This window comes from Hippopotamus amphibius, chromosome X (genome assembly GCF_030028045.1).
Source record: "Hippopotamus amphibius kiboko isolate mHipAmp2 chromosome X, mHipAmp2.hap2, whole genome shotgun sequence".
Classification (NCBI taxonomy): Eukaryota; Metazoa; Chordata; class Mammalia; order Artiodactyla; family Hippopotamidae; genus Hippopotamus; species Hippopotamus amphibius.
Window position 1 is genome coordinate 2,399,543 of NC_080203.1, and position 18,580 is coordinate 2,418,122.

Sequence of the window (18,580 nt, forward strand, 5' to 3'; positions counted from 1 at the left end):
ACTTGGCATGAACACAGGAAGTGAAATCCAGCCCATTATAAGGAGATAGAGCCGTCAATAAAAGGCATCCGGATTGAAAAGGAAGAAGTAAAACTTCCAAGATCACAGGATACTTTAGAGGGAGCGAAGTCCGCCTGCCCAGATGCTGAACCAAGTGTCCGAGCACTTTTCTTCACGGGTCCGAAACAAAGCCAGTAAACTACGAAACTCCTATCGCCGTGCTTCTGGGTTGTTTGCTCTTCACGTGCAAACTCAGTGTTTTATTTTTGCAGGAAACTAACCCAATGGTGACATAGATGTGGGGAGACATCTATGTCAGAATTCTGGTGGGAGGGCACATTTCCTGGAGAGCAGTTGTGTACTGTGAGAGCAATTGTGTAAAAACTGAGTTTTTAAAAAATAACTAGGAAAGTAAACTTTTGTCTCAGTATTTGCACCTTTTGGAATCTATCTTCAGCAAATAAGCATTGATGCGGAAACTTACGTACAAGAATTCCACTGAATCATTATCGATAATAAGGGAAAACAAGAGAAAAATTTGTCACTGATTACATTATAATGCATCTTTTATGCCTCCATTTAAAAGCATGTTTTTGAAGGATTTTTGCAAAGAATAAAAGCTCACGTGTTAAATGAAAAGAATTTAAAACCAAAAAAAATGTTCCAAAACGTTGACAGAACATAATGCTGAATGGTAGGACTTAACTGATTTTCATTTTCTCCCATTTCCTAAACTGTCTTCAATCACCTTGTACTGCTTGAGTATCTGAATCTCAGAACTTCCCTGCAACCCAAGGAGAAAAGCAATACACTGGTGCTGTAGCCAAAAAGAAACTCAGATGCAGAACAGTAGTTCAGTTTTATTTCATGCAATAAGAACCATTTAATCATCTCCCTCCTCCAGCAACCAGGAAACGAAACAAGTGGGCCCCGAGCACCCAAAAAACAACAGTAGGCTCCAAGAATGAAGTGGCATCTACTACAGGAAGCCATGCCTCAGTAAAGGAAGCATCGCCTGGCATGGGGCAGAAGGCTGGGCCTCAGCCCCCTTTTCCTGGTAGAGACATAGGGGGAAACAGGGGCCCAAAGTGCTGCATGACCTGCTGCACCAGGGCAAGGTCGTCAAGAAAGGACCTGACGGAAACTTGAAGGCAGCGACTATCTTCAGCAGTCCATCTCCTGAAAGTGAGGACAAAGGAAAATCAAGCTGACTGTGAGAACGCGTGCCGGGGCCCAGCCCACCACACCGTCTCTTTGGACTCAACACTTAGCCACGGAAGTATCCCTCCGTCTGAGCTTGGCCCTTAGCACGTTCTGCCCCCCCACCCCCAGCCCGGGGCCCTTCTAGAACTGACACAATCAGGAAGCTGCCGTCCACCGACAGCTCCTTCTGAACGCCCTGCAGGTGAGGCTCCTCATAAGCAGCCAGGGCCCGCCGCGCCGCCTCCGCCTCTATGGGACACAGGAACGGCACTCTTAGGACGCTGCAGGAGGACTGGTCAAGGCGCCATTTGTCACCAGCGTCACCTGTGCTTCGAGTCTCCTCGTCGCCCAGGCCCGCTTCCCCCAGAGGGTGGCCCTCCGACCGTCCACAGACCCCACCCCACCCGTCCCCCCGGCCCGGCTCCTCTCCTCGGTGCCGCCGCGCCCCGCACCCACTCTGCCCGCCTTCTCCTCCGGCCCCGCAGGCCGTCCCCCCCCACACCCATCCTGTCCCCTCGGCCGCCCTGGCCTTCCTACTGCCCTGGAGCTTTTGCCTTCCAGCAGCCGCTGGTCCGTCCTCGCTCCCCTTCCTGCACTGCCCCCCGCCGCCCTCAGCCACCCCGGCCTCCCCGGGGACTCCGGCCTCCCGGCCACCGCGGCTTCTGCCCAAAGGATACAACTCATTCGGATGGGCTGGGGGCCATCCGGCCGCAGGCGCCGCTTCTCCGCCTGGCCCTCGCCTCGGAATCGCACCACCACCACCACCACCACCGCCTGCGCCCGCACCGGCCTGACCCTCAGGGCCACCAGGACCACCCTGGCCACCCTGGTCCCCTGCACCGCCCGCCGCGCCACCCGCGTCGTCGTCGTCGGACGCCTCCATGGTTGCCGCCTCCGGCTCCGAGGCCAACGACAACTCAGGAGAGGCCGAGCCCCTCACGAAGCCCCGCCCCTTCTGCCCAGGGAGGCCCACCGCGCCTGCGCAGACACCCTTCAGGGCCCCTCCCGGCACCCCATTGGCTGCCGCCAGCCCGCCCTGCCACCCACGGGCTGCCCCCGGAGACCCCGTAGGGCGGGACAGCCTCGCCTCCCGCGCGAAGCCCAGCTCCTCTCGGGCGCCCCCCGTGCGCCTGCGCAGATGGGCCCCTCCCGCCCTGGCCCAGACAGAGCCACCGCCGAGACGGGCACGACAGCGTCCCACTCGCAAGGCCTTGACGGCGTCTCCCAAACCATGTGCTCCAGGCAGTGAGGCGCCCGCCCCACGCCCCTGCAACCCTCCCCCGGGTAAAACCCCAGGTAAAACACAAGCAGCAGGGGACGCGCGGGACCTCCGAGAAGAGGGGTCTCCCGCAAGGGGGGCGGTGGGGACTGCTGGGGTCTTCCCTGAGGCCCCGCCCCCACCCTCAGGACCCCGTCCAGACCCTATCGCCTCCCAAGGGCCGTCTCCACACTGCATCCCGCGGGGGCGGGCGCTTCCACGGGTGAGCTGGGGGGGGAGGGACTCAGAAGCTCCGTCCAGAGGCGAGCGCTGCTCAGCTCGCCCCATCCGTGGTCACGTGAGCATTCTCAGCGGCGGGGGGGTGGGGTGGGGGGGTGGCCAGCGACCGACCTGGGCAGACGGAACACCAGCATCTTTCCCGGGCACCGAGAAGCCACCTTAGCCGTCCCGAGAGATCCGACAGCCGAGGCCTCCCACTCCCCCAGCTGAGGGGCGGCATGGAGACAGGAGTCCACGATGCTGAGACACGGCAGTGCGAAAGCAGGTCACAGCCCGGCGCCCTAAGGAAGCTCCGGGAATCCACGGAGCTGGGGGGGGACAGCAGCTGCGGTCACGGACGCTGATTCCACCCTCTCCCCTGCTCCCGGCCGTCCCCTCCCCTCCTCGGGCTCCCTCCGGGCCACAGGCTTCGCCTGCGGCCCTTGCCGGGGGTGTGGGCCCTCCCGCTCCCGCTCCCGCTCCCGGGCGGCCCCGCCCCGCCCCTCACACCTGCGGGCCGGGAGGGGCCCCGGGCAGGCCTGGGCTCCGCGCTCCTCTCGGCTGCCTGCAGGCCGCTGCGCCCCGTGCTGGGCTGGCTACCGTCCTTCCCCAGCCCTGCCCCGGCCCCAGAGGCGGCCCCGAGGTGGAGGCGTCCCTCAGGAGCGTCCCTCGGACCGGGGGGCTCTCCGCACGCAGCCGGGGCCCTGCGCCTGCGGATCTGCAGGCTGTACCCACTCCCGCCACAGCCGCCTGCGGGCCGCCACCACCATGTCACCGCGCGCCCGGCTGCAGAGACATGCTCGCGGGCGGTCGGCTGTCGCCCAAAGAGGTGCTCCAGTGCAGTCAGCTGTCACCCGGCTGCAGAGAGATGTTCCGGGCCGTCGGCTGTCACCAGGCTGCAGGGAGATGCCCTCGGGTGGTCTGCTGTTGCCCAAGGAGATGCTCCCGGGTGGTTGGCCGTCACCCAAAGATATGCTCCCATGCGGTCCGTTGTTGTCTGGCTGCAGAGAGATGCTCCCAGGCCGTCAGCTGTCGCCCAGCTGCACAGAGATGCTCATGAATGGTCAGTAGTTGCCCAAAGAGATGCTCCCAGGTGGTCTGTTGTCAACTGGGCACAGGGAGATACTCCCAGGTGTTCGGCTGTCACCCAAAGAGATTCACCTGGGTGGTGGGCTGATGTCCAAAGAGATGCTCCCGGGCGGTCAGCTGTCACCCAAAGTGATGCGACCACGTGATCAGCTGTCGCCGAACTTCACAGCAATGCTCCCTTGGGGTCGATTGTCACCAAAAGATATGCTCTCGAGTGGTCGGTTGTTGCCCAGAGAGATGCTCCTGCACGGTTGTCTGTCACCGCACTTCACAGCGATGCTCCTGGGCGGTTGGCTGTTGCCGAAAGAGATGCTCACTGGTGGTCAGTTGTCACCTCCTGCAGAGAGATGCTCCCAGGTGGTTGGCTGTTGCCCAGTTGCACAGAGATGCTCCTGGGTGGTCGGCTCTCGCCTGGCTGCAGGGAGATTCTCCCGGGCGGTTGGCTGTTTCCCAAAAAGAGGCTCCCAGGCGGTTGGCTGTCCCCCAAGGAGATGCTCCCAGGAAGTCGGCCGTCACCCAGCTTCACAGAGATGCTCCCGTGCACTCAGATGTCGCCCAAAGTGATGCTCCCTGGTGGTCGGTTGTCGCCCGGTTGCAGAGAGATGCTCTTGGGCAGTTGGTTGTTTCCCAAAGCTATGCTCCTGGGCAGTCGACTGTGGCCTAGCTGCACAGAGATGTTCCCGGGCCGTCGAATGTCGCCCAAAGAGTTACTCCCCGGCAGTTGGCTGTTGCCCGGCTGCAGGGAGATGCTCCCTGGCGGTTGACTGTTGCCCAAAGAGATGTTCCTGGGCAGTTGGCTGTCACCTGGCTGCAGGGAGATGCTCCCTGGTTGTGGGCTGTCGCCCAAAGAGATGCTCCCTGGCGGTCAGCTGTCACCCAAAGAGATGCTCCCGGGTGGTCGGTTGTCTCCCAGCTGCACAGAGATGCTCCCGGCGGTCTGTTGTCAGCAGCAGGTCTAAGGTGGCCCAACACACCCCCCAGGGCACCCTGCCTCCCACTGCACACACACACTCTGCTAGGACTCCCACAGAAACCGCGGTTCTTGGACTCACAGGAAGGGCACCCAGAAGCGGACTTCCGTCTCACTGTGCCCCCCACATCACACGGGAGGGCAGCGAGCTGTCCGCATCTGGACCACACCCGGAACGCTGGTTCCAAAAGGGCTCAGGGAAATGCAGCTTTGATTTCTCACATACAAAGAGTGTGCGGTAGAAGAGGGCTTACCAGACAAAGGCCGGAGGAGATGGCGAGGGGCCAAGCCACAGAGTCCTCCGTCTGGCTACTCCACGTCTATGGCTCGCTTTTTTAAAAAATAAATTTGTATTTACTTATGTATTTATTGGCTGTGTTGGGTCTTCGTTGCTTCACGAGGGCTTTCTCTAGTTGCGATGAGTAGGGGCTACTCTTGGTCATGGTGGCAGGCTTCTCATTGTGGTGGCTTCTCTTGTTGTGGAGCACGGGCTGCAGTAGTTGTGGCATGTGGGCTCACTCGTTGTGGCTCTCGAGCTTTAGAGCGCAGGCTCACTAGTTGCTGCGCATGGGCTTAGTTGCTCTGTGGCATGTGGGATCTTCCCGGACCAGGGCTTGAACCCGAGTCCCCTGCATTCACAGGCGGAATCTTAACCACTGTGCCACCAGGGAAGTCCCTATGCCTGTGCTTTTAATCCGTAGTAATAACTGTCACAGCCTACACTCCATATGCTGTTTCAAGTTTCTCCGTGTTCCCACACTGCTTTGTGGGAATGCCAAAGCGAATACTTAAATCATAGAAGAGACAGGACTAGATGTTCTCTAAGTCTCTACTCATGCGGGGCTTCCATGATTTTACACTTACCTTGCATCTGATGGACTTTAGGCTGGATGCTAAAATGACCTTTCAGGCTCAAATCACTAGAAGACACTAGTGATTTTGAAGAAAAGAAAAGGATAGAACAATTTCTGTCAAGTTGGAGTATATAATTGTGTCCACTGGGAGAAGGATCGATGAGCTCTCAAGCTTCCGCACCAATGTGTGAAGGTTGGCATTTTAATCTGTGAGAGGCGAACCTTTCAGAAACAGCCTCAGGACAAAACAACAGATTTTATTTTTAATACCCAAGTGGGAAAGTGTTCATTTTCAATTCTATGAGGAAGGGAATAAATTGCTTATGAGTATTACACATTTTATAAACCTATAGTGATCCTTTGAATAAAAGACAGAGAGTGTACATTTTAGAAATTGTTGTTTTCAAACATTTGAATCAACTTAAGCCAGGTGTTTCTCCTAATATGGAACCGTTGGATTTGAGGTGGGGAGTGGTAGTGAATGGCACACATTATCTCATATAGTGGATTTTCACTAAACTTACTGGGTCAGGTTAGAGGAGTATTTTGGAAATTCAGATTCTTAGACTTGTTTTGAAGGTGACTTCAGGATGGGGTGTTCTCCACCACCAACCATCAATTCTCTGATTCTCCAGATACCGAGTATTCAACGATTTAATTCAAATCTGACACTAAGTGCCTGGAGTAGCAGAGACCTCACAAGTTAAAGGCTCGGTCCAACCAGACTGTCCCCCACTTTACATGTCACTTTCAAGTCCCAGGGGCCCCCTATGCTTCAGACAAATTGGCTATAAATCGGAGGTTCCCATGACCCCCTCCTCAGGCTCAACATTTTGCTAGAATGGCTCACAGAACTCAGGAACACACTTATGTGTATTTGTATATTATAAAGGATTGCAATGAAAAGCCAGGTGAAGAGTTACATAGAGCAAGGTCTGGAAGAGTCCTGAGCACAAGAGCGTCTATCCCTGGAGTTGGGGCGTTCCATCCTCCCAGCACATAGATGTGCTCACCAACCCGGAAGCACGTGGAAAATCACCGTTTAGAGGGTTTTGTGGCGGTTTCATCAAGTGGGCAAGAGTAATAAATCAGTCTCCAGTCTCTCTCCTCTCTCAAGATGTTGAGAGGAAGGGATGGGAATGACAGTTCCAAGCTCCTGATAAAGAGCTGGTTTTCTGGTGAGCAGCCCCGTCCTGGAGCTATCTAGCGGTTGACAAGAGTTGCCATATTAGAACAAAAGATGCTTCTGTCATGCAGGAAGTTCTGAGAGTTTTATGTCAGGAACCAGGGACAAAGACCAAATATATGTTTGTATTATATATGTTTGTATCATACTACAAAGGATATTAGTGTTTGTTATATAAATGTCAGCTCTTTTCCCACTTGATTTGTCTTTTCATTTTTTAAAGAACTTTTATTGAGATCCAGTTAACATACAATAAACTGCATACATTTAGGAATACAATTTGATATTTTTTTCTTATTACTAATGTATATATGGCAATCCCAACCTCCCAATTCATTCCCCCCCAACCCCTGCCCCCCGCTTTCCCCACTTGGTGTCCACGTGTTTGTTCTCTATATCTGTGTCTCTGTTTCTGCCTTGCAAACCAGTTGATTTGTAACATTTTTCTATATTCCACATATATGTGTTAATATACAATATTTGTTTTTCTCTTTCTGACTCAATTCACTCTGTATGACAGTCTCTAGGTCCATCTATGTCTCTACACATATCCCAGTTTCATTGCTTTTTACAGCTGAGTAAAAATATTCCATTGTATATATGTACCACAATTTTGTATCCATTCATCTGTTGATGGACATTTAGGTTGCTTCCATGTCCTGGCTATTGTAAATAGTGCTGCAATGAACATTGGAGTGCATGTGTCTTTTTGAATGATGGCGTTCTCTGGGTATATGCCCAGCAGTGAGATTGCTGGGTCATATGGTAACTCTGTTTTCAGTTTTTCAAGGAACCTCCATACTGTTCTCCATAGTGGCTGTTATCAATTTACATTGCCACCAACAGTGCAAGAGGGTTCCCTTTTCTCCACACCTTCTCCAGCATTTACTGTTTGTAGATTTTCTGATGACCCTGACCTCATTGTAGTTTTGATTGGCATTTCTCTAATTATTCGTGATGTTGAGCACATTTTCACGTGCCTCTTGGCCATCTGCATGTCTTCTTTGGAGAAATGCCTATTTAGGTCTTCTGCCCATTTTTTGATTGGGTTGTTTGTTTTTTTGATATTGAGCTGGATGAATTGTTTATATATTTTGGAGATTAGTCCTTTGTCTGTTGATTCGTTTGCAAATATTTTCTCCCATTCTGAGGGTTGTCTTTTCATCTTGCTTATAGTTCCCTTTGCTGTGCAGAAGATTTTAAATTTCATTAGGTCCCACTTATTTATTTTTGTTTTTATTTCCATTATTCTAGGGAGTGGATTGTCTTTTCATTTTTATGTTGCCAAATCTATCAGTTTTCCTTTGTGATCTCTTCCATCACCCTCATGCTCTATTGTGAGGATGGATGCATATTCACATGATCTGTATGTTGATTCGTCTGCCAATAGCACTCTCTTTAAAGTATCTTACCCTTTAACGTCTGGTACAAAAAGTCCTCAGTGATCACATTTTTTTTTCTCTGACATTTATTCTTCTAAACGAGCAGTAAAAGTCTTTCATCAAAAAAAAAAAAAAAAAAAAAGATTATATTCGGGTTCTACATGCCTGAAACCAAAAGGTGTTATGTCCCTTCCTTTGACCAGGTTCTCTCAAGAGAACCTCTTCAGTCTCTTTACATAAGCTCCTCTTATTCTTGCTAAGGTAATATTTTATCCTGGTTACTATTGTGTTAGGATATTTTTCCAATGCCACTTTAAAAACATATTTATTTATTTATTTATTTATTTGGCTGCAGTATCTTTAGTTGCAGCATGTGGGATCTAGTTCCCTGACAAGGGCTGGAACCTGGGCACCCTGAATTGGGAGCATGAAGTCTTAACCACTGGACCACCAGGTAGGTCCCCTCCAATGCCACTTTTAAGTAGTTTTTTCCCCATGGACTGGAGTCGTAGTATGGATTTTTGCATTACTTATTTCTCACTTGTTACATTTGATTGATCCTCTAGCTCTAGCAGTTTTTCAGCTGATTATCTTGAGTTTTCTAGAAAGATAATCATATTTACATATGATCATAACTTTTACCCCTTCCTTTCCGATGTTAATAGTTAATACATCTATTTCCACTTTATTGCTAGGCTAGAATTTTGACAAAAATGTTCAATGACAGTTGTCCCGATCGTAATGGGAATGCCCAGCGTTTCGGCATTAGTACTAAGTTGGCCAAATTGTTTTAAGATACATGTTCTTCATCACTTTTAAACCCTTTTCACTTTGTGTGCTGGCTTCAGCTCAAGTTTAGGTATTTCAGGAGTAATGCCAGCCTTATGGAATAACTTGAGAAGTTTTCTTCTTTATGCTCTGCAACAGGTTAAATAACATTGTATCATCTGTGCTAAAAAGTTTACTAGACTAAGACCTAGTGCCTTCTGGAAAAGCAAATCTTTTATTCTATTTCTTCTAAGCTGTTTGATCAGCTTTGTTTTCCTACCTCCTCTTGAGCTGCATATATTTTCCATACTTTCCTAGAAAGTTGCCCATCCCATCTAGAGTTTAAAACTGATTGTCATAAAACAATATGGAGTATTTTTGTGAATTTTTAAAATGTCCTCCATATGTCTATATCTGTTGTTAGATTGTCTTCTCATTTCTAATGGTGTCTGTCTGGATTTTTCTTCTTTGTCTATGTTGTTGCTCTTTTCAAGGGACCAGATCTTGGTTTCCTTGCCCTATACTACATGAGTTTTTCAAGCTACTTGCTTTTATCTTTATTACTTTTCACCTTCCGTGTTTTGTTTTGGTGTTTCTGTTGTCATTTTAATACCTTCTGGATTTGAATGCTTAATCAATTTATATTGAATCCTCTTAAGGTTGTTATTTGCCCTATGAATATTACTTTGACCATCGCAAAGGTTTCTTCTCTACTTAACTGAAGGTGATTCAGTATCAGGGTCATAGTAGCTTCTTAAAAATTTGCTGGTTTTCCATCTTTGGAGTACATTATGGTATGTGTATATTCCATGAACATTAAAAAGTAAAACTTTCCCATAAAACACTGCAAGTCTGAAGTCTTTTTGTGGGAAATTATATTTCTATCTTTTTGGATTTTGGTATCTGAGAGTTGAGAAAGGGAATTTCATTGTGAGTTCAATTTGCATTTCTGAAATTATGAATGCAATTGTCTCTCCTTATGTTTAAAAACCACTTGCATTTTGGGACTTCCCTGGTGGCGCAGTGGTTAAGGATCCGCCTGCCAGTGCAGGAGACACAGGTTCGAGCCGTGCTCCGGGAAGATCCCACATGCCTTGAAGCAACAAAGCCCGTGAGCCACAACTACTGAGGTTGTGCTCTAGAGCCCGTGAGTCACAACTATTGAGCCCACGTGCCACAACTACTGAAGCCTGCACGCCTATAGCCCATGCTCCACAACAAGAGAAGCCACTGCAATGAGAAGCCCACCACCACAACAAAGAGTCACCCCTGCTCACTGGAAATAGAGAAAGCCTGCGTGCAGCAACAAACACTTAATGCAGCCAATAAACAAATAAAAATTAATAAAAAATTTTTAAAAAACCACTTGTATTTCTCTTTCCATGAATTTCTGTTCACTTCCTTGTCCATTCTATTGCATTGTTGTTGATAATTTACAAGGAGCATCAATTACATTAACAATAAGAAACCAGTTAAGATAGACACCCTTGCATACACACCCTTGGATACTTATCAATCAACCTATCAATGCAGTGAATTATATGTAATTACATTCTCTCAGTCCTTCACTCAACCCGTATTTACTGAGCACCTATTAATGTCACATAAATAGGACAGACAAAATCTCTGGCCTCATGGAGGTAGAGAAAAAAGAGCTAAAAGAATTGCTAAGGGCTAAGAAAAAAAGGCAGAGTGAGTAGTAAGTTGTGCTATGATACTCTTTTAACAGGTGGTTTCTGTCCTTGATTTTTTTTTCTTTCTGTATGTGTAGGTGTGTGCATGCCCATGAGTTTCCATTTCCAGGCTAAAGTTAATCTTATTGATTTTAAAGAATAATTTGGTATAGGTGAATATTCTCTTTCGTGAATTTCTTTTATGTGGGGGCTGAAGTAGAAAAGAATACTTTATTGCTTTACCAGGCAAAGGGGACCACAGCAGGCTAATACCTTCAAACTGTGTCCCTTTCTTGAAGTTGGATGAAATAATGCGGACCTGATTTCTCTTTCTCTTTGGGCTAAATCTTTGGCCACCTTTCAAAATCTCCCTTTAGTTTTAGTGTAAAAAAATTGTTCATCTCTTCTTAAGTCAATTTTGGAAATTAATAGTCACAAGCCAGCCCAGATTCAAGTGTCGGGGACACGGAGCCCACCTCCCAAGAGGAGGCTGAAAAGCCCATCTTGTAGCAGAGAACATGGGACGGACCATCATCGTATCCATCCCTGGAAAAGGCTCCCAGCCACACAGCTGTGACTGTTGTCACGTGCACGTGCCGAGAAAGGGGCGGGTGGTGGGGGTGGTGCATGCATTCTCTTCACGTGCTCGAGGAATGTCCTTTGTGAAGGCAGCAGGTAAGTCTGTGGTCTGGGAAGTGTGTCACACGGCAGGGTGGGTCCGCGCAGCCCTTTGAGGGGCCCCCGGCTCCTTCCTCAACCCGTGCGTCCACTGCCACCTGGTGACGGGAGCCGCCCATGGCAGCTTTTGTTCTCTTGAGAAGGGACTCCCCCACAAGCAGGTGAGGATGCCATCACTTCTCTGATGACGTTCCTCAGCTAGAAAATGGGGATATGATGGCGTCTCCATCACAGGATGTTTTGGACGTTGAGTCATTACACATACGCACTCAAAAGAGTGCCTGCTCAGCACACAACGGAACGCTCCATTACTTGTGACGTGGTAAGAATTCACGGGGCCGTCAGGGTTTGAGGCGCATCTCGAAAGACATATAGAATGAATGGAAAATTAAGTGCTCGCGCAGGCAGGCTGTCCCCCCGCGGCCTGACACACGAGAGTCGCTCAGGGAGGAGTGGCGGAATGAGCAGATGAACGCGAGGACAGCAGAGATTCGGGGCCGAGCTGGACCCCTGACTTGGGCAGAACACATCCGTGTCCTGGACGGTCCGCTCCCACCTGAAGGCAAGGAGAAGAAAAGGCATCTTTGTCTTGCTGTCACCAGGACCAGACCCTTCTCCAGCCCAGGAGGCGCCTCAGGGCCCCCTCCACGTCCTCGTTGCTCAGACTGTAAATGAAAGCGCGGAGCATGGGAGCCACCGCCGCATACAGCGCCGTGGCCACTGAGTCCTCGGCTGCGCAGGAGGACGAGGGTCACAGGTTCGCCCCAAATAGGGTCCCGTGGAACAATGACGCCACGGCCAGGTGGGGACTGCAAGTGGAGAAGGCTTTCAGCTTGCCCTGCGAAGACCGAAGTCTCAGGATGGCTGAGAAAATGCGCACGTAGGAGACAGAAATAAAGAGGAAGGGAGTGACAGACAGACAGCGCCCCCCGCGCTGTAAACCACCAACTCGCCGATGCGGATATCTGAGCAGGAGCGCTTCAGCAAGGCGCACCGCTCGCAGAAGATGTGGTGGATTCTGACACTTGCGCGGAATGACAGGCTACTCGCGAGGAGGGTGAGGGTCAGGGATAGATGTTTGTGACCGCCAGAGCCACAGACAGAGATGTGATGCAGAATTTGGGGCTCCTGGGTGTGGTGGAGTGGAGAGGGTGACCGACGGCTACAACTCTGTCATAGGCCATCACTGCCGAGAGGACACTGTCCAGCTCTGCAAACACAATTAGGAAGTACATCTGCGTGAGGCATGCTGCGTAGGGGATGGCTTGGCTCTGGGTTTGGATGTTTAGCAGCATCTTTGGTACCATGGCGGAGGTGAAGCAGATGTCCACGCGGGACAGGGTGGCTATGAAGCAGTACACGGGGGTGTGGAGGCTGGAGATGGAGCTGATGGCCAGAACGATGAGCAGGTTCCCCACCACAGCGACCAGGTACGTGCACAGGAACAGACAGAAGAGGAGGGGCTGATGTTCAGGCACCTCGGACAGTCCCAGGAGGAGGAATTCCGAGATGACGGTTGGGTCGCCTCTCACCATGGCTTCTGGTTTCTGTCGATATGCGCTGGAAACACATCCGTCCACAAGGCCAGAGGCAGTCTGGGGTAACATGCACCACAACCTTCCTCGGTGGCTAAAACCGTACTTGTGACATTTGGGGAAGGAACTCCAAACTGAGGCAGTAACGACAAGACTCACTCGTCGTGGGGCTGTCTGGTCGCCACAGAATGCAGGAGGGGCGAGCTGAGGCTTTCCTTGTGACTCAGCTTGGGCGGGCGCTCCGCCTGCTTCCCTGGGAGGAAAGAAGAACCGGCCAGAGAAGAAGACAGAGAGACCTGAACGCGAGGCCTGGTTTGGGGAGAGTGGCTGGAGACAGCAAGGGCAGTTGAGTTGTCAAGGTGAGACCGCTGGTTGGACCCCTGAGGGCCTTTGTGTTTTATCCAGGTAAGAGTCTGGGTGATGGCCACTAGGAACAATTCTGTCTCTGTGTGCACACGTGAGAGAGAGAGAGAGAGAGAGAGAGAGAGAGTGTCCTTAGACAGATCTACTTCACAGGCGTATACACAGACATATCTATTCATGTGTATATATTCGCACAAAGATTCACGAAATGGTGTTCACCAGAACGCTCACCAACAGTGGTGATCTCTGGGAGGGGGGGTGAAATCTTTACTTCCACCTTTCTTTCAATGATAAACATGTATCGGTTTCCCAGACTGTTCTCTTGGATGTTATCGAGGCTTTCAGGCGGTGTCTGTGATGGACTCGCTTTGGGGCACAAGCACAGTTAGGGGTTCAAGGCTCACGAGGCCTTGTCACACATAAGGGCATGTCTAAGAAGTTATGTCCCTGTGACTTTGTCTCTCCTTCTCAAGTCCATGTCATGGAACCCACAAAGGCTAAATGCTCGTGTGGCGTGACGCCACTAGATAGACAGATCTACACTCACCAACCTGAAATCCAGATGAACTGGGAAACTAAGGGGGCTTCCTAGGTGGCGCAGTGGTTAAGAATCCACCTGCCAATGCAGGGGACACGGGTTCAATCCCTGCTCCAGGAAGATCCCACATGTCGCGGAGCAAGTAAGCCCGTGTGCCACAACTATTGAGCCCGTTTGCCGCAACTATTGAGCCCATGAGCCACAACGATGAGCCCGTGTGCCACAACTATTGAGACCGTGTGCCACAACTATTGAGCCCATGAGCCACAACGATGAGCCCGTGTGCCACAACTACTGAAGCCCATGCGGCCAGAGCCCGTGCTCCGCAACAGGAGCAGCCACGGCAATGAGGAGCCCGTGCACCACAACGAAGAGTAGCCCCCGCTCGCCACAACTAGAGAAAGTCTGCGTGCATCAATGAAGACCCAACACAGCCAATAAATACTAAATAAAAACTTTTTAATTAAAAAAATAAAATAAAAACTGACTAAAGTATTTTAAAAAACTAAGAATCTGATTTTAAAATATTGACTCAAGAACAGGCAGGTGATGAGCAAGCAAACACTCCCGGAAGACACTGGAAACGATCTCACAGACCTGCACCTAAAAATAAGCACGTGCTTTTAATCCCGTTGATTTTAAGAGAAAATTCTTTTAGTTCATCAGGTTTTCAACTCACGAGTCCCCTACCTAATTGCCAAGACTTTACAAGGGAAGGAATGACATCTGTCTGATTCACCACTGAATCAAGCTGGCCTCAAGCCAGCATGACACTGAAACCAAAATCCGGTGACAACAGCATACACACAGAAGAATAATGAGGCAAAAATCTTCAATAGATTCAAAACCGGTGCAGCAGTATTGAAGGGATAAGGCACCAAGTAGGAACATAAGGACGACTGATATCATGACATCTATTCAGGTAAATAATCACACAAATTGGTGGGAAAGGAAAACTATATTATAAATCTCTATTGGAGGCTACAATGGCACTTGTAAAATCTGACATTCCTGCTGGATTTTTAAAATCCATAGTGAGACTGGAATCAAAGCCTCATCTCAAAGCACCACAGCATGGACGTCCTTTCCCTCAACCCAAATGCCTCGTCCAAACCCCTCCCCTCAGACCCCAACCTTCACTGGGTGCTCTGGAACTCATCGTTTGTAATCAGTCTCTTCTCAAAGCATCCCTCTACCTCCCACCATAAAGAAGGCCCAGCTCTGCACCCTGCAGACGCTACCTTCTGCAGCCCTCTCCAAGGTACACATCTTTTCTTATCACACCCCTGTACCTATACCTCAGGGTCAGGAGGCACGATCAGTGGCCTCTCCTCACTCCCAGTGCTACTTTTCAGCACGGGGTTTCCTCTCCTCTTTAAAAAGAAAGCCCAAGAGTGACATCCGCAAAAACAGCAGAAGCTGGACTTCCAAGGGCCTGTCCCTCCACAGAAACAATGAGATGTTTAGCAAAAATGGTCACCATCAATGTTGTCAGAGCTCACGAATATAATCAAATGTTCCCAGTGACCAAAGAAGAAAAAGATGACTTCAACACAGGAGAACTTTCTGGTGTTTGAATTTTAGCCTTGCCCGCACACCCCTCCCCAGTACAGCAGCAGGCTGCGTTCCCCGTGTGATACTTGGCTCCAGAGAAGAGAAGAGCAGACTTCTTTCCCAAGGAACTGGGTTTGTCTGTTTGGACCTATCTGGGGATTCTCTGACACAGGACACCGGCCTTTATCTCACCTAACTCAACTCTCTCAGGGCAGAAAAGCAGCTAAGAGCCTGTTCCTTGAAAACAATGAACAAGCGGCAGCCTCTTGGGGCAAAAACAAAATTACAGCCGGGGCAAACAATAGACACACCAAAGGCCTTGGAGGAAAAACTGGGGAAGGTCACCTTTGGAAATATTGGCTTTGAAAAGCTCCTGCTTGTGATGGGGAATCCAGAAAGTCATATGCATGCCCAGGGCTGGATACACTCTCACAAAAGACCTGACGATAGATACCGTAACACTATCATTTCACCTCCGGGGGTTATTTAGGCTCCGAAAAGCATAAGGAATGAAGGCTAAGGCAGAGTTGCGGCTAAGCATTGAAGGAGTGCCCCAACACAGAGCCAATCGACAGAGCCCAGGAGAGTAGCTTATGCTTCATTTTCTTTCTTTATTTCTTTTTTTTTTGTCTCTGAGTGTTTAAGGAAATCTCTCTCAAACCAACTAACTGACCAAAAGCTGAAAGAACAGAAAATTCAGAGAGCACACATGATAAAACGTAATTTTTGGAAAACAGTTTCGAAAACTCACCAAACCAATCAGCAACCACAACTCAGAGAAAGCAACAAAACAAACCCTGAAGAGCGGGAAGAATCCAATTTCCACATTAACCACATTATAATACTCAAGATGGCCAGCTTTCAATGAAAAATTAAGAGGCATGCACAGAAACAAGTGAATACAGCCCATTCACAGGATGAAAAGAAGTTAGCAGAAAATGTTCATGAGGAAGCAGAGGTATTGGACTTCCTAGAGAAAGACTAAATTAACTTTCTTAAATCTGTTCAAAAAGCTACAGCAAAGCAGGAGAAACATGTCTCAACAGACAGACAGCCCACCTGCCTGGTGTGTGACTGCAGAGCAGGTGGGCAGGGAAGACAGACGCGCGGGCTTCAGGACCGGATTCCTGGCTGGAGTCGGGAATGGAAGGGGTGGACCGCAGGGCCCTGCGAGCCCTGAGCCTGGAGGGCTCACCAGGGGGCCCGCGGGCAGCTGCGGAGGGAGACGCGGCCCAAGCCCTGAGCCCTGGGGCCCTGGGATGCTCAGAGGCGGCAGAGGAGGGGGGCCGGGCCCCTCCCCACGTGCCCAGGGCCCTGGAGGGGAGGGAGGCGCTGAGGCCCGAGGGAGGGGGGCGCTCTCGCCGGGGAGGGGGTGCGGAGCAGGGAGCGGGGAGCGGGGGGTGGGGGGGGGGCGTTGGCCGGGAGGAGCCGCCGCCTCGAGGGCCCAGCTCGGGGCCTGCTCCCCCAGGTTCTCACCGCTCTGGACCTGGACGCCTCTTGCCGGAAGCAGAAGCTGCGCCAGAAGCTGGAACAGATCATCGGCCTCGTGTCCAGCAACAGCTAAGGGTGGCGGACCCGGTGAGGAGGGGGCTTCTCAGTCCCGAGCCGTCCCCCCGGTCCCAGGGCGGTGGGGGGTGGTCTCCCGCCTGGGTCGCGGGGCTGAGCCCTGGATCGGGTGGCACGGGAGAGGTCACCCGGCCGAGATGCCCCCGGCACACCTGGGCCCCCGTCATGAGTGCCTTGCTTTGGGCCCTGCGTGGGGAGGGGGTGCCCAGACCAAGCCCCCACACCACCCCCACCCCCACCCCCGGCATCAGCAATACCCCCGCCCTCCCGGCCTCGCGCCCGGGGCTCGTGATCGCCCCGACCTCCTTCCTGTTTATACCCCAAGCACCTATTTATTTAATTTATCTCCCCTCACCGCCTCCATCTGTACATATGCGGCCCCCCCGCCCCCCGGAGGTTGCCGGCCTCCCTCGGCTCTCCTCGAGCCCTCCTCCCGGCTCCCCTGGAACGTGGTCAGCCGTGGCCTAGCCCCTGGCCCCTCGCCCTGGCCCTGGCTGGCCCCAGCCATCCCGAGGAGGGGGCCTCGCACCTGCGGCACTGGGGGCGGGTGAGGCACGGAAGCCGCCCTCAGACTGTGGCTCTGCCAAGGGGTCCCCCTGCGGCCGCCACAGCAGCCCCCCGCCCCGGGCTTCCCGGGCGGGGACTGCACCCCCTCCCAGGGCCCTGTTGCCTCCGAGCGCCCGGAGAGCTGGAAGCAGGCTCCCGCCAGGGCCTGAGCTGGGCCTGGGGGCCCCCAGCTCTCCTTCTCCGGGCCCTACCGCCAAACCTCCTCCGCGTGGTCTGCGCGCCCGGGCCCCGCCTCCTCCGCTGCCCTGTCCTGCACCCGCCCCGAGGGGCAGAGGCGGCAGTGCCTTCCTCCTTTGTTCTTCCCACTCCCTGGAGGAACCTGGCCCCGGCCCGCGCTCCTGGAAACCCACTTCACCCGCCCCCCCGGCCCCCCTGTGGCTTTTCTTTTTTCTTTCTGCATGCGGTTTTCTTTGCCCATGTAATCTTTTTCCTAATTAAATGTTGGGAAGTGGAGTCGGTGTGTGGCTTTGTCCTCGGGGCAGGTGGCCGTTCCCTGAACGTGGAGGCAGGTGGGGGGGCTGCCGGACCCTGCGTGGGCTGGACGCCCTTGACGGGAGGAAGGGTGACTCGCTGCAGGGCTGCTGAGGATTTGAGGAGGTCCGGGGCCATGTCCAATCCATCAGCGAGTCCCGGTGGCTCCACGTTCGAGACACCTGCAGAATCTGCGCCCTTCTCCCCACCTCCACGGCCCCCAAGGGGTCCAAGCCGCCCTTGTCTCTTGCCTGGATGCCCGTCTCCCCGTTGCTGCCCTGGCCGCCCTCGGCCTCTCCTCAACGTGGGAGGCCCTGGGACCCTGTTAAGATACACAGTGGACCTTGTCCCCACTCTGTTCAAAACCGGCCAGGGCTTCGTGGCCCCCACACGCCTTCGTACCTGCCGACTCTTTACTGCCCCGCGTGCGCTGCCATCATTGCGCTCCTACCTCCCTCTTAGCCCACACACACCTGTTAAAGGAGTCCGGGTGGGGAGAAAGCGGGACGCAATTTTAAACAGAGTGGCCGGGAATGCTTTTCCGGTGAGCCAGGTGGATCCCCAGAGGAAGAGGGCTCCAGTCTGGAGAGCACCAGCGCAAAGGCCCTGATGCAGGAGTCGGCCTGGCGTGTTTTGGTTTGGTTTGGTTTGGTTTTTAAATATTCATTCATTTAGCTGCGCCAGGTCTTAGTTGCGGCACGTGGGA

The 18,580-nt window shown here is 52.0% G+C and overlaps 2 protein-coding genes and 1 pseudogene across 2 annotated transcripts; all 3 read right to left on the minus strand.

Moving 5' to 3' along the window:
* Window positions 1-763: 763 nt before the first annotated feature.
* Window positions 764-2,086, minus strand: LOC130842238 (cancer/testis antigen 1-like). Its single transcript, XM_057718881.1, has 2 exons — window positions 1,356-2,086; window positions 764-1,179 (listed from the first exon to the last, which is right to left on the minus strand). Exons 1-2 carry the CDS (start codon window positions 2,084-2,086, stop codon window positions 1,041-1,043), a joined length of 870 nt encoding a protein of 289 aa, XP_057574864.1. The 3' UTR covers window positions 764-1,040.
* A 9,305-nt stretch (window positions 2,087-11,391) lies between these two features.
* LOC130842336 (olfactory receptor 1D2-like) lies at window positions 11,392-12,880 on the minus strand (annotated as a pseudogene).
* A 90-nt stretch (window positions 12,881-12,970) lies between these two features.
* Window positions 12,971-18,012, minus strand: LOC130842240 (uncharacterized). Its single transcript, XM_057718883.1, has 5 exons — window positions 17,931-18,012; window positions 17,366-17,752; window positions 16,747-16,830; window positions 13,410-13,544; window positions 12,971-13,260 (listed from the first exon to the last, which is right to left on the minus strand). The coding sequence occupies exons 1-5, from the start codon at window positions 18,010-18,012 to the stop codon at window positions 12,971-12,973; spliced, it is 978 nt and encodes a 325-aa protein (XP_057574866.1).
* Between the last annotated feature and the right edge of the window lie 568 nt (window positions 18,013-18,580).